Source organism: Populus trichocarpa, chromosome 12 (assembly GCF_000002775.5).
Source record: "Populus trichocarpa isolate Nisqually-1 chromosome 12, P.trichocarpa_v4.1, whole genome shotgun sequence".
In the NCBI taxonomy this organism is placed as follows: Eukaryota; Viridiplantae; Streptophyta; class Magnoliopsida; order Malpighiales; family Salicaceae; genus Populus; species Populus trichocarpa.
Genome location: NC_037296.2, coordinates 2,347,045 through 2,370,273, shown reverse-complemented (window position 1 = coordinate 2,370,273; position 23,229 = coordinate 2,347,045). Strand labels below are relative to the sequence as shown.

The following is a 23,229-nucleotide window of genomic DNA, read 5'->3' as shown; positions in this document are numbered from 1 at the left end:
AAATTTTTAAACAAGTTAAAAACAAATTAACAAGGAATAATATATTAAATATTACGGTGAATTTTCACGATTTTCCAATAAAATTAAACGAAGAATATTTATAATTTATATAATATTCCATAGGGGTAGAATAAAATTATTTATTAAGGTAAAACAATAAATAAGAAAAGAATACTAAGAATTCCAGAAACTGGTGGATGGGCTGGGCCAAAATCTGTCTGGAGATCAAAGTTATAAAATACAGGCTTCTAACTGAAGCAATCATCGAGGCGGCCCGAATATGCTTTTGGGACTAGAAATTGGAAAGGGTAAGTTTCATATGGTCAAGCCTCGAGAGCTTCCACTTTGCCTTTCGTCAAACTTGAACAAAGCAAGTCCCAAGCCCCAGATTATAGCATAGAAAGAGAAATTTGGTATTGAGTTATTTCATTTCTTTCTGCTGTCATCATCTTTTTGGATTCAAATTAAACTCTGCAGAAAAGAGTTCCTGTTGTAAGACCTGTCGCTGCTTGGAATCTGAATCATGGTACAAAACATGACTTCACAGGCAGACTTGAACATTCTTATACTTTTATTTTTAATGTACCCTTTGTATTTCCTTAAAGAATACATGTGTGTTTGATCAGTCATGATGGCCGAATCCAAGGGTAGAAGTTGAGAGGAAACTACTGTTGGCAAATATATTCTTATTGTGTTGTTGTAATTATTCACGAGGCACGGACAAAAGAGAGAAATGACCACGACTCATGGACGGCCAGACCCCATATTCTCTTCCTTCTCTCTCATTTGGGGCCCCTTTTTCTTTCCAATAAAACTAAATGATTATCCTTATCATCATCATGTTTGTTGTTTTGTCCATGGTATTTAGCACAAAACCCTTATTCGCTTCCTTCTGTTCCATCTCCTTATAACACCACATAGCTGGCTGCATTGAGCACTCCTTCATGATCAAGAAAAGAGAGAAGCTTGCCAAGAAATTACAAGATGGTAGCTGGCTGCTTGCTAGTTAGAAAGGAAGCTTGTCTTTTGAGGGGAATGTTGTTTGGTTCAAGGCCTGGCCACCCCATGTCTTGGAATTTAAAATATCATGTCCTCGGACCAGGCTTCATTCCCCTCAATTACTGCTTCCAAATATGCATGATCAGATCATTTTGGATCAACTTCGAGATATGGAGGTGACGATTTTTTTTCTTTTTTTATACGGTTTCCCTTTGCTTTTATCAGCTTTTTTTCTTTGGTTGATGAATTCCATGTTATAGTTAAATTTCACATAGATCAAGGTTGTTGACTAATTACTAGCAGATTGGAGTAATGATGAGACATTTTGACTGTCTTGTGATCCGATGGGTAGACACTTAAATCTTAATCATTGCTTCCTGCTGTGAGTATGAATGATCTAAAGTACTATTCAATTAGTACTTAAGTTTTCAACTTAGGTTATCATGGGGCTATGAGATTTTGTCAGTACTCCTCTCTCCTTTCCAATTGATAACCTTTTTTGTGTTTTTCATCATTGGATGGATGGATGGATTTTTTACATGTTCGATATTTTTTCAAAGGAACTGGAGATATGTGTCTGCAACTCTCTTCTTGAGCAGTAGCTAGGGTTGGACTCTCTCTATCTCCTTCCTCTCTCCACATTTACCAATATGTTATTCTTTTCATGTCATCTTTTCAGCCTTCCCTTTTTTTAATTAGGTATAGTGTAATGCTAGGCATGTGATGATCAACTTTCTTCACTCTTGCAGAGAGGTGCAAAAAGAAATGATAAAAGAATTGTCAAAATTTAGCCTGCAGAACTTGAAAGAACAAAACCCTTTTGAAGACCGAGGCTTTTTCTATATGTTATTGCTTAATGGGGGTGGTTGGATCTGCAGAGTTTGTAGATATTTCTCTGCTTTCTTTACCTTCCCCAATGTCTTACTTCCAGTTCATTGTATATTAATTAAACTCATTAGAGAATATATCCATTTACATTTTAGTGGAAGACAAGCAGCTGCACTAAAGATTTGAAGCCAAGTATATATAGAGCAGTGGATATGTTCTCTAGTATTTGATTCCCATGATCACTTTCTTTACTAAAAGAGAGGTATCTTTCTACTTCTATCTCTCAACTTGAAACCTTTAAATCTTTTCAAATCCTTTCTTCTTGTTGACGCAACTAATTTACTTAATAATCTTCCATACAATTTATTCCCTTTCCAAATCATATATATATATGGCTAAAATCTTGACTTAATTTGTTCAAGCTGGTTTCAGTCTATCAAATCTTCATGCAAGAATTCAATCACCACATTAAGAAGCTGATTTTATCCTTTGGACAAACACAGGACTTGAGCTAGAAATGGCAATGAACACCTTTTAAATCCTTACATACAGGCTTGAAGAAGCTTTGAAGCTTCTTCTTCTTTAATTGTGCTTTGTTTCTTGTGAAATAGACAAATCTGGAACTACCATGGGATCTAACTCTAGAATATTGGTGTAACACATCATTGTGGAAGATTTTGATATCTTTGACTACAAGTTACAACTGGAGTTACTGATTTCTTCCATGCAATTTCGTTAGGGTAAAAATTTAGAGAAAATTGTTACAGGGTTTCCAATTTGCATGAGAAAGGAAAGGTAATCATTGAAATACATGGCATGCCATGCAACACTTTAACTCGCTCTTTTATTGCAGTAGTGCATGATTTCACTACTTGATCATGAGAATGATGATGCATTCATAAGTACTATGATGATGCTGGATATGGCCTTTGTAAGCATCAAAATCTTTTACTCTGCTGGGTTTTTCACTTTTGTCAGCACAATCTCTCCTAAATACAAACCATACGTAATGAACACCGGCTAAAATTCAGAAGCTATGGTACACTAAAGGCAACTGTCATGGTTCTGTAATTGGTAAAAGCCCCATGACAAAATATTCCAGTTCCAAACTTCAAAGCCTTCTCTTTTATTTGCTAGAACTCATTAGTTAATTATCAGTGATTCCTATGTTTAAAGAATCACCTTGTCTACGACTCTGTGGACTGGTGGTGGTATATTTGAATTATTTTCTATTATCTGATTACCATGTTTCTTAGTTTTTTCATAGCATTTGGTTAGCATTTTTATTTTTTATCTGTTTCATTGGGTCCATGTTTCTAATTATTTTTTTCTTAGTTAGGTAACATTTGGTTATAATACTCTTGAGGCAGAAACAGAAAAAATAGAGAAGACATCTTTCACTGTTCTTTCTATTTTGAAAAGATATAAATTCACTTTTTAGAAATAACTATCCATATACAAGCATTGGATTCTTGGTAGACAAAAGATCATGCACCGAGAGTTTTTTGTCAAGAAAAATTAAGGAATCTATACGAAGAGAGGCTATTAAATCTATGATTTTCAACTTGAATAAAGTTCCAAACTTGGTAAATAATTAACCTATCCATTAATTTGAGGAAGATTATATGTAGCTTGGAAGTGGGAGGATTAAGTTCAATTCTAAAACCTCTTTCAAATGACACCAATATCCCATTGCCTCAATCTTGTTAATTATATTCAAGATATCGAGGTCTTATCAAGGCTATATATATATATATATCTACGAGAAATGTTTCAAAATCTAGGATATGCACTCTCTCCTGGACGAGTACTACTGTAGTGTGTGTATCTGTCTGGACCACAGTGGGGTTGGTAGAATAACTTCATATTTCAAGAATTGTGTAAACCACTTGAAAAAATATTTGCATTAACTATCAGTAGTGGGGAGCAGGTGTGCAGTGCAGGAAGACAAGGGTAAAAAGAGAAGGACTTTCACTTTTATAGGTCCAACAGACAGTGATGACTAGAAGTGTAGGTTTTATGCATACCGCCAGGTTAGCTGATGAAATGTCATCTTACCTTGAACCACTTTTCTGCTTTTTAGCCTTGTAAAATGTAAAAGATCAGTACACACAAAAGCAATGTCTGTCGGCTTAAATAGTACTTAGTTTTATCTTACTCGTAAAATGATAGCAAATCAACATTAGGGTTCTTCTGTGGCATTTAGACATGGAACTGTGCCTCTGCCTTGACCCATTTGCAGTTCTTCTTTGGCTAGATCTTGATTCTCAACCGATGAGGTTGCTTAAGATCTTTACTCTAAAAGTTTTCAACCCAGTAATTAAGTATTGAATCAATCCTCAAATGATCCATTACAGCTATATTGAATCAAATGACATGTGTTGAAATTAAAGACATGCCCACATTTAACACAAGCACGTGGTGTCCCTTTAACAGTGAAAATTGGATCTAGCTTTGACTGAAACTATAGGGTGCATGTAACATTTCCTTACATTATTATTATTATTATTATTATTATTATTATTATTATTATTATTAAAATTGGTGTTTGGACCAACTTGCACGTACCTCAACTAATCCTACGTTAACAATCATATAAGTTTCTAATGGCTTTGAAAAACTTAAACGTATAGCTATTAAAAAACAAATTCAAAATCTGACTAATTAAGCTTAAGTTAATATTTCCTTACACTTGTTTTATCACAAAATGGTTGAGTTACTTTGGGGCTCGAGGTAGAGTTAATCCCTTGAACCATGAGCCTAACTAGTAATTGGGTCCATAGATGAGTACCTAGTTTTAACAATATAGTTATATTTCATGTTCGTTTGTTAAAATATTTGTTAGTTTTTTTTTTAATTTCAAAATTCATCATTTATGATTTAACATTTTAAATTTCTTTAGAAAAAATCAAAGTTACCAAACTCGTCTTAGTTTATGATCCGGCTTAGAACTTAACTTATGAATACCTCGAATCAATCTTAAAAACTTTTGTTTGAAGATTTTTTAAGAAAAAATTAAAACCACATTATTCGAAGATTTTTTAAAAAGGACAATGAAATCACATTATTTAAAAAAAAATAGATTGATTGATTAATGCTGAATTGATTAGATTTGATTTAGTTAATTAATTCTTATCTATTTTAATTTAAAATATGATCTAGATTATGTATTGAATTGATAAGTTACTAAGTTGACCCTAACCATATTCATGCCTCTATTTCACTTAAGAAGTTTCACGAATCATATAATATATACTAATAAAGCCTTTTTTATTTAATAATGAAAGATATTCTCATATTAGAAATTAAATTTTTTTCTCAAGTTTTAAGCAGTTTTATTAACCGCACGTTAGTACATCAACATAGCAACCCTTCCTTAATTTATAAGATGGTAAAAGGATGTTGCTCTTACAATCAATCAGATAAAGTATTTAATCTTGATTGACATATAAATTAATTTTAAAATGTAAATAAATATAAAATCAAAGATAAATAAATTTACAGATAGATTTTACTTGGTAGCATATCCATTTATGTTTATATATATATATATATATATATATATATATATATATATATATATATATATATCTTGCATTTTCAACTACCCTTGAGCTCCCATTTTTATTTGTATGGTTTTGAAGAAGAAGAAGGTCGGGTTGGTATCCATGGTCGTCGATTAGCTAGTGCTTAACACAACATCATGAACTATATATAGACAGCAACTTTCATGCATTGTGCCAATGCAAGCATCCACCTTGTCACCTAAATAATCTAGGTGAGCATTTGTCTCAAAATTTGCACTACAATTTCAAGTAAAAAACAACGATATAGGATCTAAATATAGCTGTATTTTTTATTTTATTTTTCATTCAAGATACTGTATATAATCTATATATGTCACATAAGAATCGTAAGCTTCTATAGATAGAAATATTCCAAGAAATCACATAAAAAATCATCATCCATGCCTAAAAATTAACAAAATTTCTGGCATAAACACTCATACACCATAACCATACAAACCCGAAATCAAAGCAGCCATCTCAACCCATCTGCCCTCTTGTTTTCCTCTCCCCATTGTTGTTTCTCTTATTAATCTTTGTAGCTGTCCACCAGCCTGGTTTCAGCAGGTTGGGAATTGGGGGAGAGAAAACTACCATCTATTCTTTAACCTCCCCTTTCCCCTTCCGACCACCATATGTAACAGTACTTGTTCTTCTTCAAATCTTTAATTTCTATGCATTTTCCAATCCAAATTTCTCTTAAACCATCACCACCTTTACCTAACAATGTAATCGATCATTACCATTATCAATATCATCACCAACACCATCTATTATAGCAATTCATTAATTGTTAGGTTGTGCCATGTTGAACATTTCTTCTATCTATGATCCATCCTATAACACCACCTTCGACTTGGCGATTCTCTACTCCATCATTGCCCTCTTCCTCCTTTCCCTCTTCTCTCTTTGCTTTGTATTTCATCTCCTATTCAAATCACAAAATTCCCATCATTTACAAAGCTTCAACTCCCTTTGGTCCGTCCGATTCCTCCTTGTCTTTATCATCACACTTTGGGGTCTTAACGAGTTTTTTCGCTTACCCTTATTTCGTAAACAACATCTCTACCCTTTTTTTCCTTCTTTAACCCTATCACAACAAGAAAGTCTTTGCAAAGTCCATGTTGTTCTCTCATTAGGGTTATTAGAACCTGGTTTCCTGGTGATCCTCCTTTTTCTTATGAACATATCCATCAAGAGAAAAACCCCACGGGGTACTTGGGTTCATGCCTTTCTTTGGTCTGCATGTATTCCCATCCTCACTATACAATTTGTGTTTGTGTTCACTTCGATGGTAAAGATGCCATCTATTTTTCATCGAAGTTCAGTTGTTTTCAAGAATAATTTTGGGGTGGAAATTGTGATGTGCACGTACCCTCTAATAAGTTGCATCATATTTGGTGCTTTTGGGGTTTGGTACACTTTGTTCTTCTTCTTGTCATGTTTCAAGGTGGTCACCCTCGCAATCAACAAAGGGTTAAGAGCTAGAATATATAGCCTAGCTTTTGTGGTGATGGTAATGTTGCCATTAGAGATCTTGTTTCTTGTATTGTCAGCTTTTTGGAGACCTGAGGAGACCATATACGGCGCATTTTCTTTCCTTGTTTTTTTCACAACATTAGCTATTGCCGCCGTTGGAGAGGGCATAATGATAATTAGACCTATCATTGATTCGTTGGCTGCCGGAGGAACCACTTCCCTGTTTCCACAGAAGCAGGAAGCTGGCCAGAGGTATCTGAGTGTAATAATACAAAGTTGATATTGATCGGGACCGAAGTAGTCACTCTGTTGGTGCATGAAGGGCTTTCAAGTCGACCAAAATATGCATGCCAATGCGCAACATGGCACGGGACCAAGTTATGCCAATCAAGATTAGGTCCTTTCTGTTGTTTGGTATATTGTTCAGACCCCTAATTAGATTTGCAAAGCAGGCCATTTTCTCACAAGTTGTGCAATGCCTCAATCTGATGAGTTTTTTCTTCTTGATAATATGTTCCTGACTCTGACATTCATGTGCTATATAGTGAGCTTGTTGTTGCCTTTATCATGTAAATACAGAGCAGATTTTGTATATACAAGTATACCATGTCTACGGTATACGACTTTGATGGTTTGGAGAATTATCTCACCGAAGAAAAAAATTGAATTAGCTAGCAACAACAAATCCAGTTGCAATTGGAGACATTTAAGTTGCAAAATCAACTTAATTTGCAACTAATTTTACTGGATGCAAGATGAGCATTTGTGTTAATTAACTTCGAGAGATTCTAGTGGGTAAAAAGATAACTTTGAGAACAGTATTGTCTCATGAGTTCAAGAACAGTCGAAAAACCTTGTTCTTGACTATAGGCCTTGAAATATAATGGTTGTCTAACAACAATTGGACGAGGAAAACCGTGTTCCTCCATTGGAGATTTGTTTCTTGTCTTGTCTTGTCTTGACTTGACAGCTTAAATTATGATTGTTTCTTGGCTAATAAATTGAAAATACTGAATCCAATTCGGATTAGTGTACCTTTTCATTAGAGGATAAACTTCTTCATGACTTTGATGTCTAGCTAGCTGGCCCTTTTTTATTAGTGGACATGCTAGAGATCCCAAGGCTTTAAATGCCCAACCCAAATGGTTAGTTGAAGCGCATAAGTTTATCAAGCTGGCTCGGTAAACACTAGACCTCTTTTCCCCAGTTTTTTTTGGGATTTGGGTTAAGACAGTTTTTTTTTTTTTTTTTGTGATTTGCATGAGGAAGGTGTTATTCAAAAATGGTGTTCAAAGAATGAGATTCCATAGTCAAGCTCTTCAAATGATGTAAATACTTAGTGGTTACTTGACAAATATATACATATAATAAAAAAGGTCACCTGCCTCCTTCAACAAATCATAGAAGAGATAATGGCATGGTAAGGGTCACCTGCCTCCTTCCCGGCCGGAACTTCTACATGCCTGCTAGCTAGCAGTTTAGCTGCTAATTGTTTAATGAATATTCTATCAGTTTCTCTCAGGAAAATATGCACATGTCAATTGATTGGTTGATAAGCATTGACCTTCTTAGATGAAATTATTTTCTTCTTTGGGATTTCTGATTAAAAATTCTGAAACGTAAATCTGGGTTGACTTTTTTGTTGTTGTTGTTTAGACATGAAAATAAGGAAATGTGTGGAGTAGATGTCTTCGATAGTTGCGGTAAATTCCAAAATTAATGCAAGACAGACGGCCTGGTAGGCCGAGTCTATAGTCAGCATAGCTCTTGCTTTGACCCCGTCCCTTTTATACATTCGAAAGGGATGAAAAATCTAAAAACATGGAATATTTAAGTTTAAACTTTAGTCTCCTTAACCATGATCGAAGTTATCAAAGACGGTCTCGTCCATGACTTGTCCCAAGGCTAGAGTTGGCATGACCTCGGTTGTTCTAGATTAATTCAAAACTAAAATATTTATTTTAATTAATTAAAAATGGTATTATTTTGAAAAAAATGAGTTTTGATTGATTTGATTAGATAACGGGTTGATTTATCGGGTTAGTCAGGTTCGGCTATATCGATTTCTACATGATTTAATTTGAATCTCGATTTAGATCATATTCTAATTTGGCAAGTCACTAAGTTGATCCGTCAAACCAAGCTAAATTTTTTAACACCATTAAGACAATAGAAATAATAAAGATTAGCTAAGCTCTGAGAAGAAAAATATGAGAAGTAATTAAATAATACCTTTATGAACAATAGAGGCAACAAAGAAAGAACACAAGCACCTTGCTTGGGGGAAAAGAAAAGGAAAAAAGCCCTAAATCAAGCTCCATTTCACAATCTCTTTGCCACAAAGCAAAAAAGTCCACTCTTCCATCCACACCTTTTGGAGTGCCTTGTCTTGTAATTTTCTCCTTCTTCTCTTGACGCTCCCTTTCTTTATGCAAATGGCATATTGCATGCTTGACCCTTGAATTCTTGCATATTTTAGAATTCACCGGTTCTAGCTTTACAAGATTTTCTAACAATTTGAACTTCTAGACCCTTAGTTGTTTTTTATCGCATTTCTAGACCCATTACTACTTGTGAATAGGTGATGTGAACCACGCAGCTAGGAAATTGATTATGGTGTGACCCACAGGGAAATGTTGCTAGTGGCACGTCCCCTTCTTTGTGCGTGGCAGAAAGAGTGGTTGGGTAGGCCAAACATCAGGAGGTGGAGAACTTTATTGTATTTGGATATTTCAATCAATTTATTTAAGATTATTTAATGACTAATCAACTAAATATATGCCTTGTTTGTTTTTACATTAATTTTAATAGTGTTTTTTAAAAAATTAAAAAAAATTCATCAAATTAATTTTTTTTTTAGATCGTTTTAATGTATTGATGTTAAAATAATTTTTTTAAAAATATATATTATTTGTATATATTTCTAAGCGAAAAACACTTTAAAAAACAATAACTAAACAAGCTCTTAAGCTATACAAGGAGTAAGTATTGATATAGATTAAGGTATAAGTTAATCTAATAACACTCATTTTTTATGTAAAAAATAAAATTTTAAAAATAAAATTTTTTATTACCAAGAAAAAAAAGATATATTTTTTATTATATATTCAAAATTGTTTGAGCTAATAATATATATATATAGTGGAAAATGGAAATCAAATTAATTTCATGTCAATATCTTGAATTACCAACACAAAGCATGATGTTTTGTCTTCGTATAATTATGGTGAAATTAATGTCTATAGTTATCTATCCCTTTAATTTGATAAAGACCTAAAACCTAATTATCCTATACCTTTTATAATGGAATTATCTTTATCCTATACCTTTTATAATGGATTTTGATTGGCCACTATATATGTTGGTTATCTTCCCCGTCCATTAATTTGGGGGCAAATCTTTGATTTGAAAAGTTTAAAGCAGGTGCGAAGAATAAAGCTGCAAAATTATAGAAAATCAATGAAGAAGGACCTAATTGAAATGATCATGTATTTCTTTAGCCTTTCCCAACTTATGGGTGGGCCAAAACCCGCAACCCTTTGTTTTCTTTCCCATTCTCCCGAATCCACTATCATGCTGAAAAGGTGAACTGTCATGGAATTTCTATGCTAACCACATATATATATATATATATATATATATATATATATATATATATATATATATGTTTGCAGTTAAATTCACATTTATATTTCTCAATTTTTTTATATATATAGTATTTATTTTTTTAATTTAATGTGTGTGTATATATATATATTATTTTTTATGAATATTAAATAATAATTGAATAATAAATAATCATATACATATTCGATCGAACCTCAATAATATATATATGATCACACACCTTTGCATCACAAAAAAAATTGCAATGAAATCAGCCGCAACATCCGGCTAGACCTTGACCAAGGAGCTCCCATGTAGGTGTCATCCATTAAAGAAATAATAATAATAATAAATAAATAAAGGGTAGAATTGGTAATACACCCACAACCCCTGATTTGGCTGCCTAGAAGCGTGTTTGTCTGCAATTTTGTAACTGTTCCAAGATCACACGTTAAAAACAAGGTAATTAGTAATTAGTGACTAATTAATGAACTTGTCAGATTTTGTGATGTCAGGTTTGACGAGTTCACGCTTGCTATTGGTTGCTCCCTTCTTGCTGACGTCTACATGGCCGTTCACGGGTCCCACGTCGTTTCACCTCTCATCGTTATCCTCTTTTCTTGGTGTAATTGCTATGAGCAGTTTATTCTCTCCTCCTACCTCCAATATTACTGGATTGTGAATATATTGGTTTTGGCTTGATTTATTAGCTAAATATTAGCTTAAAAAATATGAATATTAATATGACCCAGAAAGGGAGAAAGAATAAGATATTAATTAATGTATTACCTTAATTAGTAATTAAAGGAAATACCTCGTCATAATTTCGGCAATCAAAACACACGAATCTCACAATAAATTACCAATATTAATTAATCCTACAAAATCGTAATATTAATTAGAAAATCCAAATCCAAATAATATTAGAAAATATTAATAAAATAACTTATAATTGTCTGTAGATGGACGTCATGCTTGTCAGGGTGGCAGACACCCTCTTGGTTAAAATAAAAAAAATAAAATTCAAATCTTATCCAAAATTTGCAGCATCTGTCAACTGAAATATAGTATTCTTAGAATTGATATTTTACATGAAACCCAAATGCTTAGAATTTATTTTAGTCATGTTGATGAGAAAGTCAAGCACCCCTTTAAATAAAATAAAATAAAATAAAAAATTACCTGGTAATTATGCACCTAGAATTTTTATTTTTTTAATATAATAATATCCCTTTCTGATTGGAAAAGTCTGCGAGGTTGTCATTCACACAATAATGAATATCAAGCTATTTCAGGATCCATCACAGCACTCGCAATCTTCACATTTGGCAAAATCAGAGCAGCGTATGCCCTATTTTTTCACCTTTTTATCGCACTAATCCTAGAGACGAATAGTGTTTATTTATTTTTCTCTTAATATTTGACCTTTCGCTTATTTGAAAAGTCAAATGTTAATTTCCACCAAGCTTTATCCTGTAAATAGCGTGTTTTAATTCCAGCTGTAAATAAGATGATCAATTTTGTATTTACATTCTCTTATCTTAGACGGAAAGTTATTAAAAAAATATATAGAAACCTACCTAAGATGTGAACTCTTGGCGTCTCTGGCTGTTTCTGTCTCTAGAACAACCTCTACGAGTATAACCGAAGCATATCCTAGCAAGCTAGAACCATATCTACTACCTCCCTCCCCCACTATATATATGTAAACCACTCTTCTTCCTAGAAAAAAATAACCCTCGATCTTTCTTTCTTGTGCTTATGTTGTTTTTGTTTGATTTTCATATATCATGAGCAATATACCAAGATCTCTTGCAGACTCTTCTTTCACCCTTTTCAAGCTTGCCATTTCTGCAGCTGATCCTTGGCCTTTCTCTCTTGTTTTCTTATAACCTATACTATATAAGAATTTGCACCCATCTTTAGGCTTTCAGGGTGATCTTCTTTGTTGTTTCTTTGATTTTTTGTGGTGTTTAAGCGTACAATGGGGAGTGGAGATAAAAATCATTTGAGTTTTCATATTCACTTGCCAAATCACCATCACCACCACCACCATCATCACCACCACCACCACCACCATGATCATCATGGCAAGAAGCAGTTGAAAGATATCCCAAAAGGGTGTCTCGCAGTCATGGTAGGGCAAGGTGAGGAGCAACAGAGGTTTGTGATTCCTGTGATTTATATAAATCACCCGCTGTTCATGCAGTTATTGAAAGAAGCTGAGGAAGAGTTTGGATTTGATCAAGAAGGCCCCATCACTATTCCTTGCCATGTTGAGGAGTTTCGCAATGTTCAAGGCATGATTGAAGAGGAAAAGTCCTCCCAAGATCATCAACAACAACAACACCACCACCACCACCATCACCATCATATCTTGTGCTTTAGGGTTTGATTTAATTATTTATGGAGTTGTATAAAAATCATTTGTGGTCTCTTTTCATTTTCCTTTGTCTGCCAGATTAATTATTATCCGCTTCAATATTATTGTATATTTTGATGATCACGAAAAATTTAATGGAAAGAAGATTGTGTTTGGTTCAATAACAATTAATCACAACCATATTCTCTTGCAACATTATATATATATATATATTTTTTTTTTTTTTTTCTTGGGCATAATTTATTTTTGGCTTGCTTGTTTTGCTGCTTTCTTATTAATGTGGACACAAGAAACGGTTGACAATTGAAATAGTAGATGGAGAGAGCTAGAGGACATGTTAAGGGCAACCGTATAGGACACGGCTAGAACTTTGAAGGGGGAAGAGGGTTTGCGTAGAGCCATTGGATTTGATTCTTTGTGTGTGATTTCACAAATCCTTTTGTTTTCTTTTACTTTTTCTTTCCATTTTGTGATTCATATTGTTTGGAATATATTCCTTGTATATAAACCATACATGAAGAGACAAGCATCAAGTCCCTTCACCAAGCTATTTTTTTTAATTATTATTATTAATATTATTATTATTATTATTATTCCCAATTGCAATGTTTATAGATGGTAATATATAGTTGTTTAAGTCTTTTCTTCGATGTCTTTTAAGAATTCAAAATCATGGTTGAACCTAATGTTTGAAACATTCAGCCGGATCGAGGTTGCCTAGGAGTGCATGTTTGGTGGAGCTCCACCCTCTTTCTAGCTATTGCTCCTTCTCCACTTCAAATACAAGATCAGTGCTTGGACTTCGCATTCTTACCACATCCTTGGAAACTCTTAGCATTTGTCCCAAGATCGATGTTGTTAAAAATTATGAACCATCTTTATTGTTAATTTTTTTTTGTCTGGTAATTAAGTTATTTGGCAATAGAAATTAACATTTAGAAGCATCTTGATCGTGCATGTATTAAAGACGGTTGATTAATTTGCCTAATGCTCACGATAATTAAGTAGTGGATATGCTCTCAACAAGATATTGCATTCAAAAACTAAAAATATACATCATTTAGGTCATGTAATTAACTTGAATTACACTAAAATGATATAGTTTTAAAAATTAAATTAAATTTTGATTGAATAAACCAATTCATGAGATAACTTTCTAAATCAATCAGATCTGATAAAATTAAATCACATCCAGTTTAATTTAAAATCTAACTCGAGTTAGATTTTAATTGATAAATCACAACTAATCCAAATCAAATTTAATAACATTACTATCAAAATCATATAATGCCCAAGGCATGCAAATGAAATGAAATCATATCAATTGGGTGAGAAAACAACAAAACCACAATCCCAATTTTGCGTAGGAAATGTGCCTCACTTTTTTTACAAGTTCCCAGATAATGAGTGGTTTTCTTGAACAATTTAGCCAAAAGATGCCCCTTAAAGTCATCATCAAGTGCATGTGACAGCACAGCTTAGTTGAAACAATTTGGTCCCATGGAAACCGACGGTTGGAGAAGGGCCGGACGTTTGCTTTAAAGGCTGTTTGCTTGTATGAATGCAATTGCATCTTTCCTTCTATTTTCTGCCTACATTTTGAAACCATAAGCTAACATCATGTTCTTGCTCGGGCCTCAGGGACCACGCCACCTTGTACAGCATTTATATTCTTTTTTAGGCTGGTGGGCAATATTTTAGCCTGCAGATACCAAGTTTCAAGCTTTACTGATTGAACTCTCTGTACTCTCTTGGCAGCTGCTGGCCATGGAAGAATTGGAAGCTAAAATTCTCCTTGAGAAAAATAAGCCAAGAATTAGTAAAAATCCCTCCAACCAATGTTAAATTAAAGTACAAATAATTTTAAAACTTCAAGGCGGTGGTCTGATGGTACGCTTCATTTATTAATCTTCTTGTTCAAGACTTAGAGCAACAATCAGATGAATTTATTTAATTTTTTTTGTGTCCTTGAAGAAAGAATATAATTTTGATTTGAGGTATAAGTTGGTCTAGAGATAGAATTAATTTGAGGAATCTTTTCCATGTGTGAAGAACATAATCTTCGGCACTAGCCACGTCGGCTTCCTACTGCTCTTGTGGGCTATATAGCTGTCCAGGCTCAGGCCTGATCTTTGTGTGTATATATATATATATATACACACACACCAACGAGGCGTTTTTATTGTACATTTTGCACTCTTTCACAAATCATAATTTTTTAAAAATTTTCAATTTGATCTTTAACTCTTATTTTTTTTTTTTTTTGCATAATTAAACTCTTTCGAACTCAAATTAGTATCTAATTGTTTTTTTTTAAAAAAAAAGATTGACTTGAAAAATAAAGGATCAAAATAAAAAAAACAGAAAAATAGATGGCAACTTCTAATTTCATACCAAAAGTTCATTTAGTCCCTCTTTTTTTCAATTAATAGGTTAATTGGTCCTTTTAATTGTTAGAAATTCATTTTTGGTAAAAATCCTTATTTTTTTTATTTTTCAATCTCTGATTTATTTGAGGAGAGAGAGAGAGCTCTTGAAAATTTCAGTGTAAAGAGAGAAAGTCATCATTAACACCTATTCCGACCACCAAAATAGTTAAAATTAGTGTTTTTTGGTATGAGGAGTTTTATAGTGGTTGTTTTGAGTTTCGATATTATCCTAAAAAATAGACCTAAGACAAGAATGATAAATTTTATTTGGTTTGATTTTGTGATTTGAACTATTATTTCAGTTTATTAGGTTGATAAGTTGATTTTTGAGTGTTCTAAGAGTATTTGTAGGGTGTTTTTAAGTTAAAATAGGTTGAAAATAAATTTTTTAAGTCGAAACTCATTACCATGTTTTTCCAACACCATAGTAGTGGCTAAAATCTAAATATTTACTATTCTACCCTTTAAAAAAATATAACCCAATCACGCGAACTTGGACTTCAACGTCCACGCGTTTAAGCTATTTCTTTCAAAGGCACTAGGGTGTTGGCCATAGGCTTTAAATGTTTGAGCTTATTTTTTTGTTTTTTTATTTTTTATTTAGGTTAAATATAGATTTATAAGAAATATATTAATAAACATTGATGAATTCATGACTGAAATCACAGGTTTAACGAGTTAAGTCACAGCACTCAAGACTATAATTTTATTTATTTATTATTTCTTTAAAGTATTTTTTGCCCATCAATTTAAAATAATACAATTTCGCCATTTATTATCATTAGTTTAGTTTTTTTTATTCAACTTGAAAATAAAAAAATATAATTACACTATTTTTTATTAATTCTCTGTTTTTTTATCTCAGTCCCACGCGCCTACATGTTTTTCTCCTAAAAAAATATTTAATATAAAAAATTTTCCATGTGCTTTATTATTGTATAAATCTATTAAATAAAAAATAATCTTTAAAAATAAAAATAGGAATTAAATAAATTATCAGTTGTTGATCACCAAACCAAACCAAACCTGCGATTTGTTTAACATGACCTGTATTTTATTGCCATGGTCCAAACCTTGAGGGCCCCCACCAAGCTGGTCTAATGAAAAAACGCCACGTTAAATAAATTAGTTAGTACTACGTATACGACTATAGTACATTAATTCAAGATATTAAATAAATCACCAAGTTGATTCCGACACGCACCATGGCTTCTGGGATCCACGTCGTTGGAACCAACTACAAGGCCTTGTACAGAGACAGAGTCACATATTAATTATGGACTGGTTTTTCCTTGGTGTTGTTCCCTCAAATATCCCATGCCGATCGATCAACACCAGAATGTATACCAATCGGAGACTCCCCTTGATCGGAGCCATTGATGGTGTTCCGAGGTAATTCCAAGAACTGTCGCATTTGTGCTCACTTTATAAAACCGTCAACATGCTTGTTGCTATTTTAATTCGATAATATACATAAGTTAATTCAGCTGAAAAATCATGTAAACATTTTTGACATAAGAGTCACGCTATATGGGTTTAAATCAAAACAAATTGAATCTCAACATGATCCTGGCTAGACATTTCTTCCTACACCTCCAATCAGATGCGATAACAAGAAAGTCGATGCACTTGGTACAAAAAATAGTGTGTAACAGTTCTACAGTTATGTATTGGCTATGTCATCGATGTCTTGCATTCGAGGTGCGCATTGTCACGCCATGTAAGAACTTGGTATATCCAATAAAACTCAACTTCCCATCAGAGCTTCTAATCCAATCCTTGACTGCAGAATAGGCCGTAGGGCCCAAATTCATTTCCTGCAGAAATTATTTGATTGTCAGGAGGTGTTTGATCGATTGAACATAAACTGGTAGCTAGCTAGTAAAATAGTAGATGCAGATACCTGTGCCAATTCCTCCACCGAGATGACCTGGTTTCCTTCTTGTTCAAAAAAACCAAAGGCTTCAGTTGCAATGTTCTCCCATCCTTCCAGGGCTTCGAGCTGATGTGTGCTGATTGCAGCAGCACAGAATTCCTCGAACCCCATTCTCTTGTGAGCGAGCGGTTCCATCTGAAATTGGAAGCTAAGATATTAGTCTTAGCCATTGGGGTTCACAGCATGACAAGCTCCTCGTGCAAGAGTCACATGAAATCATATCATTTAGTGATTTCCAAATGATATAGAAGTAGAGATGTTCCCTCTCAAGAACAGATGATGAGTTGATTTTTCAATAGTCACTATCAAGGAAATAAGTTGGTCAAATATTTCACCTCAAGCTCCAAAATGTTAAACAACTCACGTAACACTAACCTAAACGAGATAAAGTCAGAAAGATTAAGGTAAGGAAACTGTCAAGTGTACTAAATATATAGCCAAATGAACTTTGGAATCAACATTATTATTTTCTTTTCTTTCTGGAAAATCTCCACAAACAATGCTGTGGAAGAAGCCAGCGGAATAAGTAAATAAACCTTACCACATTTAAAATGTCAAGAACCCGTGATTCCTTCATGGCATCAGTAACATGTCTCGTCAAAGCCTGCACTTCACCACAAGTTTATATGTTGTGAGAAGAACATACTGAAAAACAAATAACTAATACAATATAAAATTGGATCCATTAATCAATCACGTTATACTTATAAAAAATAAACTAACAACCTCTGTTTGAAAATGTCAAAACTTCACGTAGAGAGATAGAGAAAGAAAAGAAAGCTTTGACTAACCACTCTGAAATTATTAAGGGATACGGATCCATTTTTCGGTTCCAAGAGACTAAATTGAGTCTTGAGATAGACGAGCTCATCTTCAGGAATGGCTTTTGAAAGAGCCTGCAAAAGTCAAACAAGTAAAAAACCAGTCCCAAATCGCAATTCTACATGATAATGAGAGTATTATATTGAAAGCTACTATGCCCGAAATGGTGGACAACTAGATTCAAATCACTCAAGAAAGAAAACCAACCTACACATTACTCAATGACATAATCATAAAATCCCATTATTATCCTCTTTTTTTTTTCGTTCTTTATGAGGGAAACGGTTCCAATCAGAATGCAAGTGTCCATGCATAATTATTGTCACCGTTGTGTTTGAAAGCTGTGGTACGAAGTAATACAAATAAAAACCAGTCTCAATCTTACTTAAAGAGTATTCAGTGGAAAGCTACTATGCTCCAAATGGTGGCAACGAGTGCCACATCACTCAATAAAGCAAGGCAACATACACATTACTCAATGACAGTGATAAAATCCCGTTATTTTCCTGTTCTTTCCTTCTTTTCGAGGGAAAAGATACCTTTAAAAATACAAGTGTCTATGCATAAATACCTTCAATGCTGCACGTTTGAAAGGTGTGGCACGAACATATGACTTGACCAACTTGAAGATCAAAATATCCAAAGGCACAGCTGGATTTAAATCTCGTAACCATGGGTGGGCTGCAAATGTAGGAGATTTTATTAGTTTCCACAAAGATGAACGCACAGCGTAAACTGTTAGTAAAAAGGATGCACAAAACCATACATATCCAGAACAGAGAGGGAGAGAGAGAGACAGAGATTATCTATATATTCAGTGTTCACTGATTAAAGTAATGGAGGTTCTGAAATATTTGCAAATAACTTACTTAGAGCCTGAGCAGCAGTCATTCTTTTTCTGTGGTCCTTGTTCAGAAGCCTTTTGACAAAATCTTTAGCTTCTGGTGACACAGAAGGCCAAGGTGAATCATCAAAGTTAGGATCAGCTCTTAGCACAGAGCGGAAAATTCCCGATTCAGTTCTTGCCCAGAAAGGTCTACTCCCGCATAATAATATGTATGTTATCACACCGGTACTCCACATATCAGCTTCGAGATTGTACGATCTGTGGAGCACTTCAGGTGCAACATAATATGCACTGCCAACAACATCGTTGAGACGATCATCTGTGGATGTATAAGAACTGAATGTTTTGCACTCAAACAACAGTTGGAAATAACTAGCCTGTATTAAAGGGAACTGGTTGTAGCAATAACCAGGAAAAAAAAAAATTGCACGGGTGGCTGGAAGATCTAATAATTTTGTATGATTCAAATCCATGGAAAGTATCCGTGTTTTACTTCAAGCAGTTAAATGCAATTGAAAGCACAGTCATAAACAAATAAATTCATATGGAATTGCCAATGATGTAAGTTTCTGGCAGTCAGCCAACCCAAGCTTGTATGAGGACAAAGGAACCAATGCAGGTTGGCTGGGAAACACCATGAATCAGATATAGTTCGATTTCATTTTCCTTTGATCCACAATTTCCTATTTGTTCTTTTGTGAAAAAAATTCCTAATTGTTGATTTTTCTTCTGTTAGCATAAACTTGAAAGAAAATGAAAATCAGAAATTAGAAGAGTACGTAAAAATATTTCTTTTTATAAATATCATATTATGCCCTGACAGAAACTGAAAAGGAAAATGAACGCAAGTGAAATCTGCATTTCACACGGAATTTCCTGAGGCGCGACATAGGAGAAGTTTGATTTTGAGCCTTTGAATCCACCAATAAAAATGCTTTATATGTGACATTATTTTGTGGAGCAAATCAACCTCCCAATGAATATGAAATTGTAACTGGGACAATTTCACAGAGAAAATAGAAAACCCTTTGACAAGTTTATCGGTAAGCAAATGTTACCTGGCCTTACAAAATCAGATAGACCAAAATCGATAATCCTCATTGGAGCATCCTCATCTCTTGAGGTGAAAAGAAAATTCTGCCAAGTGGTCACAGAATACATGGTTAAGAGCTGGAAAGGAAATTGGTGGCACAGTGTCCTCCGACATGAGTTTGTTACTTTAAAACATAGAATCCAAACAAAACAACAACATACTTTAGTGCCCATGCTTATCAAAGTACCTCTGGCTTTAGATCACGGTGAGAAACCCCTTGAAGATGACAATAGGCAACTACACTTAGAATTTGCACAACAATAGTTTTAGCATCTTGCTCGGTGTACCTTCCCCCTCTGCAAAATGGAAGCCACAAGGAATAGAGTCAAACAAAAAATCTGAAGTCCAAACTATAAAGCAACTAAAAAACTGAAGCATCACAGCGAGTAGAAGTATTCCCTTCTCCTTTACTACCTTGATAAAATTCTGTCCAGCAGTTCTCCACCTTCACATAATCTGACAATAACAAAGAGATTTTAAAACACATGAGAACAAATTTAGAAATTTTGTGACGGCATAGTAAATAAACCTCACTTAACTCAATAGCAAACAAATTAAATTTATAATGGAGGGTTAGGTTCATCATAAGCATCAGCTCAATTCATGAAGGTGTAAATAAAACATCAAAGAAATCATCCAAAACGAGAGGTTGAACTCCGATAAGATGAATAATCTTTTCGAAGAAGAAGTACAGAATATACATACTCCATGGCTATGTAGACATTATTTTCATCCTCAAAAGCATCATAGAATTTGATTATATTCTTATGCCCCGACAATGCTTTCAATATCTTGACCTCCCGTCGAACATCTTCAATTGATATTGCTGTTGTCATCTGCCAATCAATACCCATTTAGTTAGTAAAACACCCCAACATCGATTCAGTCATACAATACATCAGCTAGCTAAAACAATCGATTTCATCTCTAGTGGCAATTGCAGCTCTTACAATGCTTGCTCAGGTCAGCAATACTAGACACTAAACAACATCATGATTTCGTTTTTTGTTCGACGGCAAGGGATATTCTCGATCCAGCTAATGCATCAACAGAAACTAAATACGATCTTAAGGGCACCCATACTCATTGTATAGCATGTTTAAGGGATAATGTTTGCTCAGGTCAGCAACATTGTGACATTAAACAATATCAAGACATGGAAACATGAACTGAACAAGACAACCGGCACAATCATATAGCATGTTTCAAAGACATGATAGTTATCACAGGAGAAAATTATGGCATTTGGACAGATGAAAGAGGAAGTAGACAAATGCTGACAACAACCGACAGAAAACACACGTATGTAACAGCAAACGAACGGTCAGGATTCATCAATCAAGACTAACACTGAAAACAATGCACCTTAGCTTTGGAAATGATCTTGACAGCAACAGGTTGTCCTTTAAGCTCTCCTTTCTTTCCTTTAGCCCAGCAAGTATGCCCAAAATGCCCTCTCCCCACCTCCTTTCCCAACTCAAACTTCGCCGCCAAGTTCTTTGGATACCCAAAATTCTTATCCAAACCCCCCGTCCCAGTCCCCGCCGCTACCCTCTCTCCCCCTCCTCCCTCTCCGCCACCATCCACCGTTATCGGTTGCCCCTCCTGAGGCTGCTGCTTCCCCTGCACCCGCCTCCTCATCATAGCCATGATCGGCTTAGCCGGAGAAGGAGGCGGCAACGGCCACCGGAACTTCCTCCCCGGCGTCCTCGCCGGGGAAGGCGATGGCATGACTCCCGCGGGAAGTGGGCTCTGAAATGGGCTGGCTGCGAATGAATTGGCGTAGCCATTGGTGGCAGGCGGTGCCACCTCAACTGTCGCCGCGTTCGGCGGAGTAGCTGGATGCTTGATCGAGTTGATCACTTCATTGTTAACAGCAGACACGTCTTTGCTGCAGCAGTGTCCCATGGGTGGATACGGAGGTGAAGTTGTTGATCAGAGAGAGTCAGATCATCAAACGGTGGGCTGTGATATTAAGTCAGGTGCTGAGGCAGTAACCGTGGGAAGGAAATTTAGAGGGAAATACAAAGAAGGAAAGGTAAAGAAAGAAGGAGTTGAGAAATGGAGGAGGGGGGTGGGCTATTAATATTTTTGAAAGTTGACAGAGAGAAGATAGAGTGACATTGAATTGTATGCCTTAATTGGTCAAAGCCAAATTTCTGTCCGTCTGATTATTGTTATCACATAAGGTGCCTGCGGGTCCCTTGTGTATTTACCCTTGATGAATGCCACTCATTGAAGAGTTAAAATATTATTTTTATTTTTATTTTTAACCCTATAATTTAGTGTTTGTTTTTTTTCTATACTTTTGGATTTTGGTTACATTTGTTTTCACGGCTTCTATTTTTTATCATATTTTTTTCCATAATTTTAATTTTAATTTAATTATTATATGATCTTTGATTTAGATCATATTTTTTTCCATGATTTTGATTTTGAAATTGAGACTATACGATTAGAAGTCAAAACTATAGGGTTAAACTTAAAAAATGAATTTCGCTGGTTTTATACTGCTTAATATTACCATAGTATAAATGTTTACCACAGTATAAATGTGTTATTTTTATTTTTAAGGTCTGTAAATATTTTTCATGTTTTAAAACTCAGAATTTATTTACTATTTAATTAAAGATAAGTCAACATGTGTAAAAAAAACTCATTTTTGCGAAGGCCCGATTCAAAGTTTCCATTATGTGAATGCAATGAATGCGACCCTATTCTTCATTTCAATGTTCTTATTAAAAGAAAAAAGCCTTAGATCCACAATAAAGCATATTTTTAAACAATTTGTTGTTTTATATATATATATTCGAGTTCTAAATTATTTATGTACTCATGAGAGATTTATTTTTCTGTTTAAGATTAAATCCGGATGATAATATGAAAAATAAATTCATTAATCGAAACTAATAGCCAAAATATAATGAAAATGTCTTCCATTTTCATATTACAGGAGATTGGACGTGTTTGGAAGTGTGGTTGTAGTTGTTTTTTAAAGTATTTTTCACTCAAAAATACATTAAAATAATATATTTTTTATTTTTAAAAAATTACTTTTAACATCGGGGCATGAAAATGATTTGAAAAAATCAAAAAAATATTAATTTGAAGTAAAGAAAAAAATAAAATAAATTTAAATTTTTAAAAAAATACTTTTAAAACATAAAAATAAAAAGTTCTAAGCCAAGGAATTAACTCCTTCGTTTTATTTTATGGCCAGGTTTCACGAAACAGTTTTATT

The 23,229-nt window shown here is 34.1% G+C and overlaps 2 protein-coding genes and 1 long non-coding RNA gene across 7 annotated transcripts; 2 read left to right on the top strand and 1 right to left on the bottom strand.

The window, feature by feature from the left end:
• The first annotated feature begins 353 nt into the window (after positions 1 to 353).
• LOC112323594 (uncharacterized) lies at positions 354 to 2,662 on the top strand. Of its 3 annotated transcripts, none has more exons than XR_002977037.2 (2): positions 354 to 1,175; positions 1,749 to 2,662. It is a non-coding gene; the product is annotated as an uncharacterized LOC112323594 (long non-coding RNA). The 3 variants fall into 3 exon arrangements; XR_002977038.2 differs by having other exon boundaries at positions 1,560 to 2,662; XR_002977039.2 differs by having other exon boundaries at positions 354 to 1,606.
• A 9,657-nt stretch (positions 2,663 to 12,319) lies between these two features.
• LOC7496433 (auxin-responsive protein SAUR32) lies at positions 12,320 to 13,028 on the top strand. The gene has a single exon (XM_002318429.4). The coding sequence runs from the start codon at positions 12,463 to 12,465 to the stop codon at positions 12,871 to 12,873; it is 411 nt and encodes a 136-aa protein (XP_002318465.2). The 5' UTR covers positions 12,320 to 12,462; the 3' UTR covers positions 12,874 to 13,028.
• Positions 13,029 to 16,714: 3,686 nt separating this feature from the next.
• Positions 16,715 to 22,066, bottom strand: LOC7464312 (CDPK-related kinase 4). 3 transcript variants are annotated; one of them, XM_002317776.4, is made up of 11 exons: positions 21,354 to 22,063; positions 20,694 to 20,824; positions 20,403 to 20,444; positions 20,176 to 20,284; positions 19,954 to 20,032; positions 18,918 to 19,214; positions 18,620 to 18,729; positions 18,018 to 18,122; positions 17,768 to 17,830; positions 17,194 to 17,361; positions 16,715 to 17,107 (listed from the first exon to the last, which is right to left on the bottom strand). In XM_002317776.4, the coding sequence occupies exons 1-11, from the start codon at positions 21,894 to 21,896 to the stop codon at positions 16,970 to 16,972; spliced, it is 1,785 nt and encodes a 594-aa protein (XP_002317812.2). In that variant the 5' UTR covers positions 21,897 to 22,063; the 3' UTR covers positions 16,715 to 16,969. The 3 variants fall into 3 exon arrangements, with proteins under 3 accessions (XP_002317812.2, XP_024438665.1, XP_052302059.1); XM_024582897.2 differs by lacking the exons at positions 16,715 to 17,107; positions 17,194 to 17,361 and adding an exon at positions 17,384 to 17,528 and having other exon boundaries at positions 21,354 to 22,066; XM_052446099.1 differs by lacking the exons at positions 16,715 to 17,107; positions 17,194 to 17,361 and adding an exon at positions 17,572 to 17,601 and having other exon boundaries at positions 21,354 to 22,066.
• Positions 22,067 to 23,229: the final 1,163 nt, after the last annotated feature.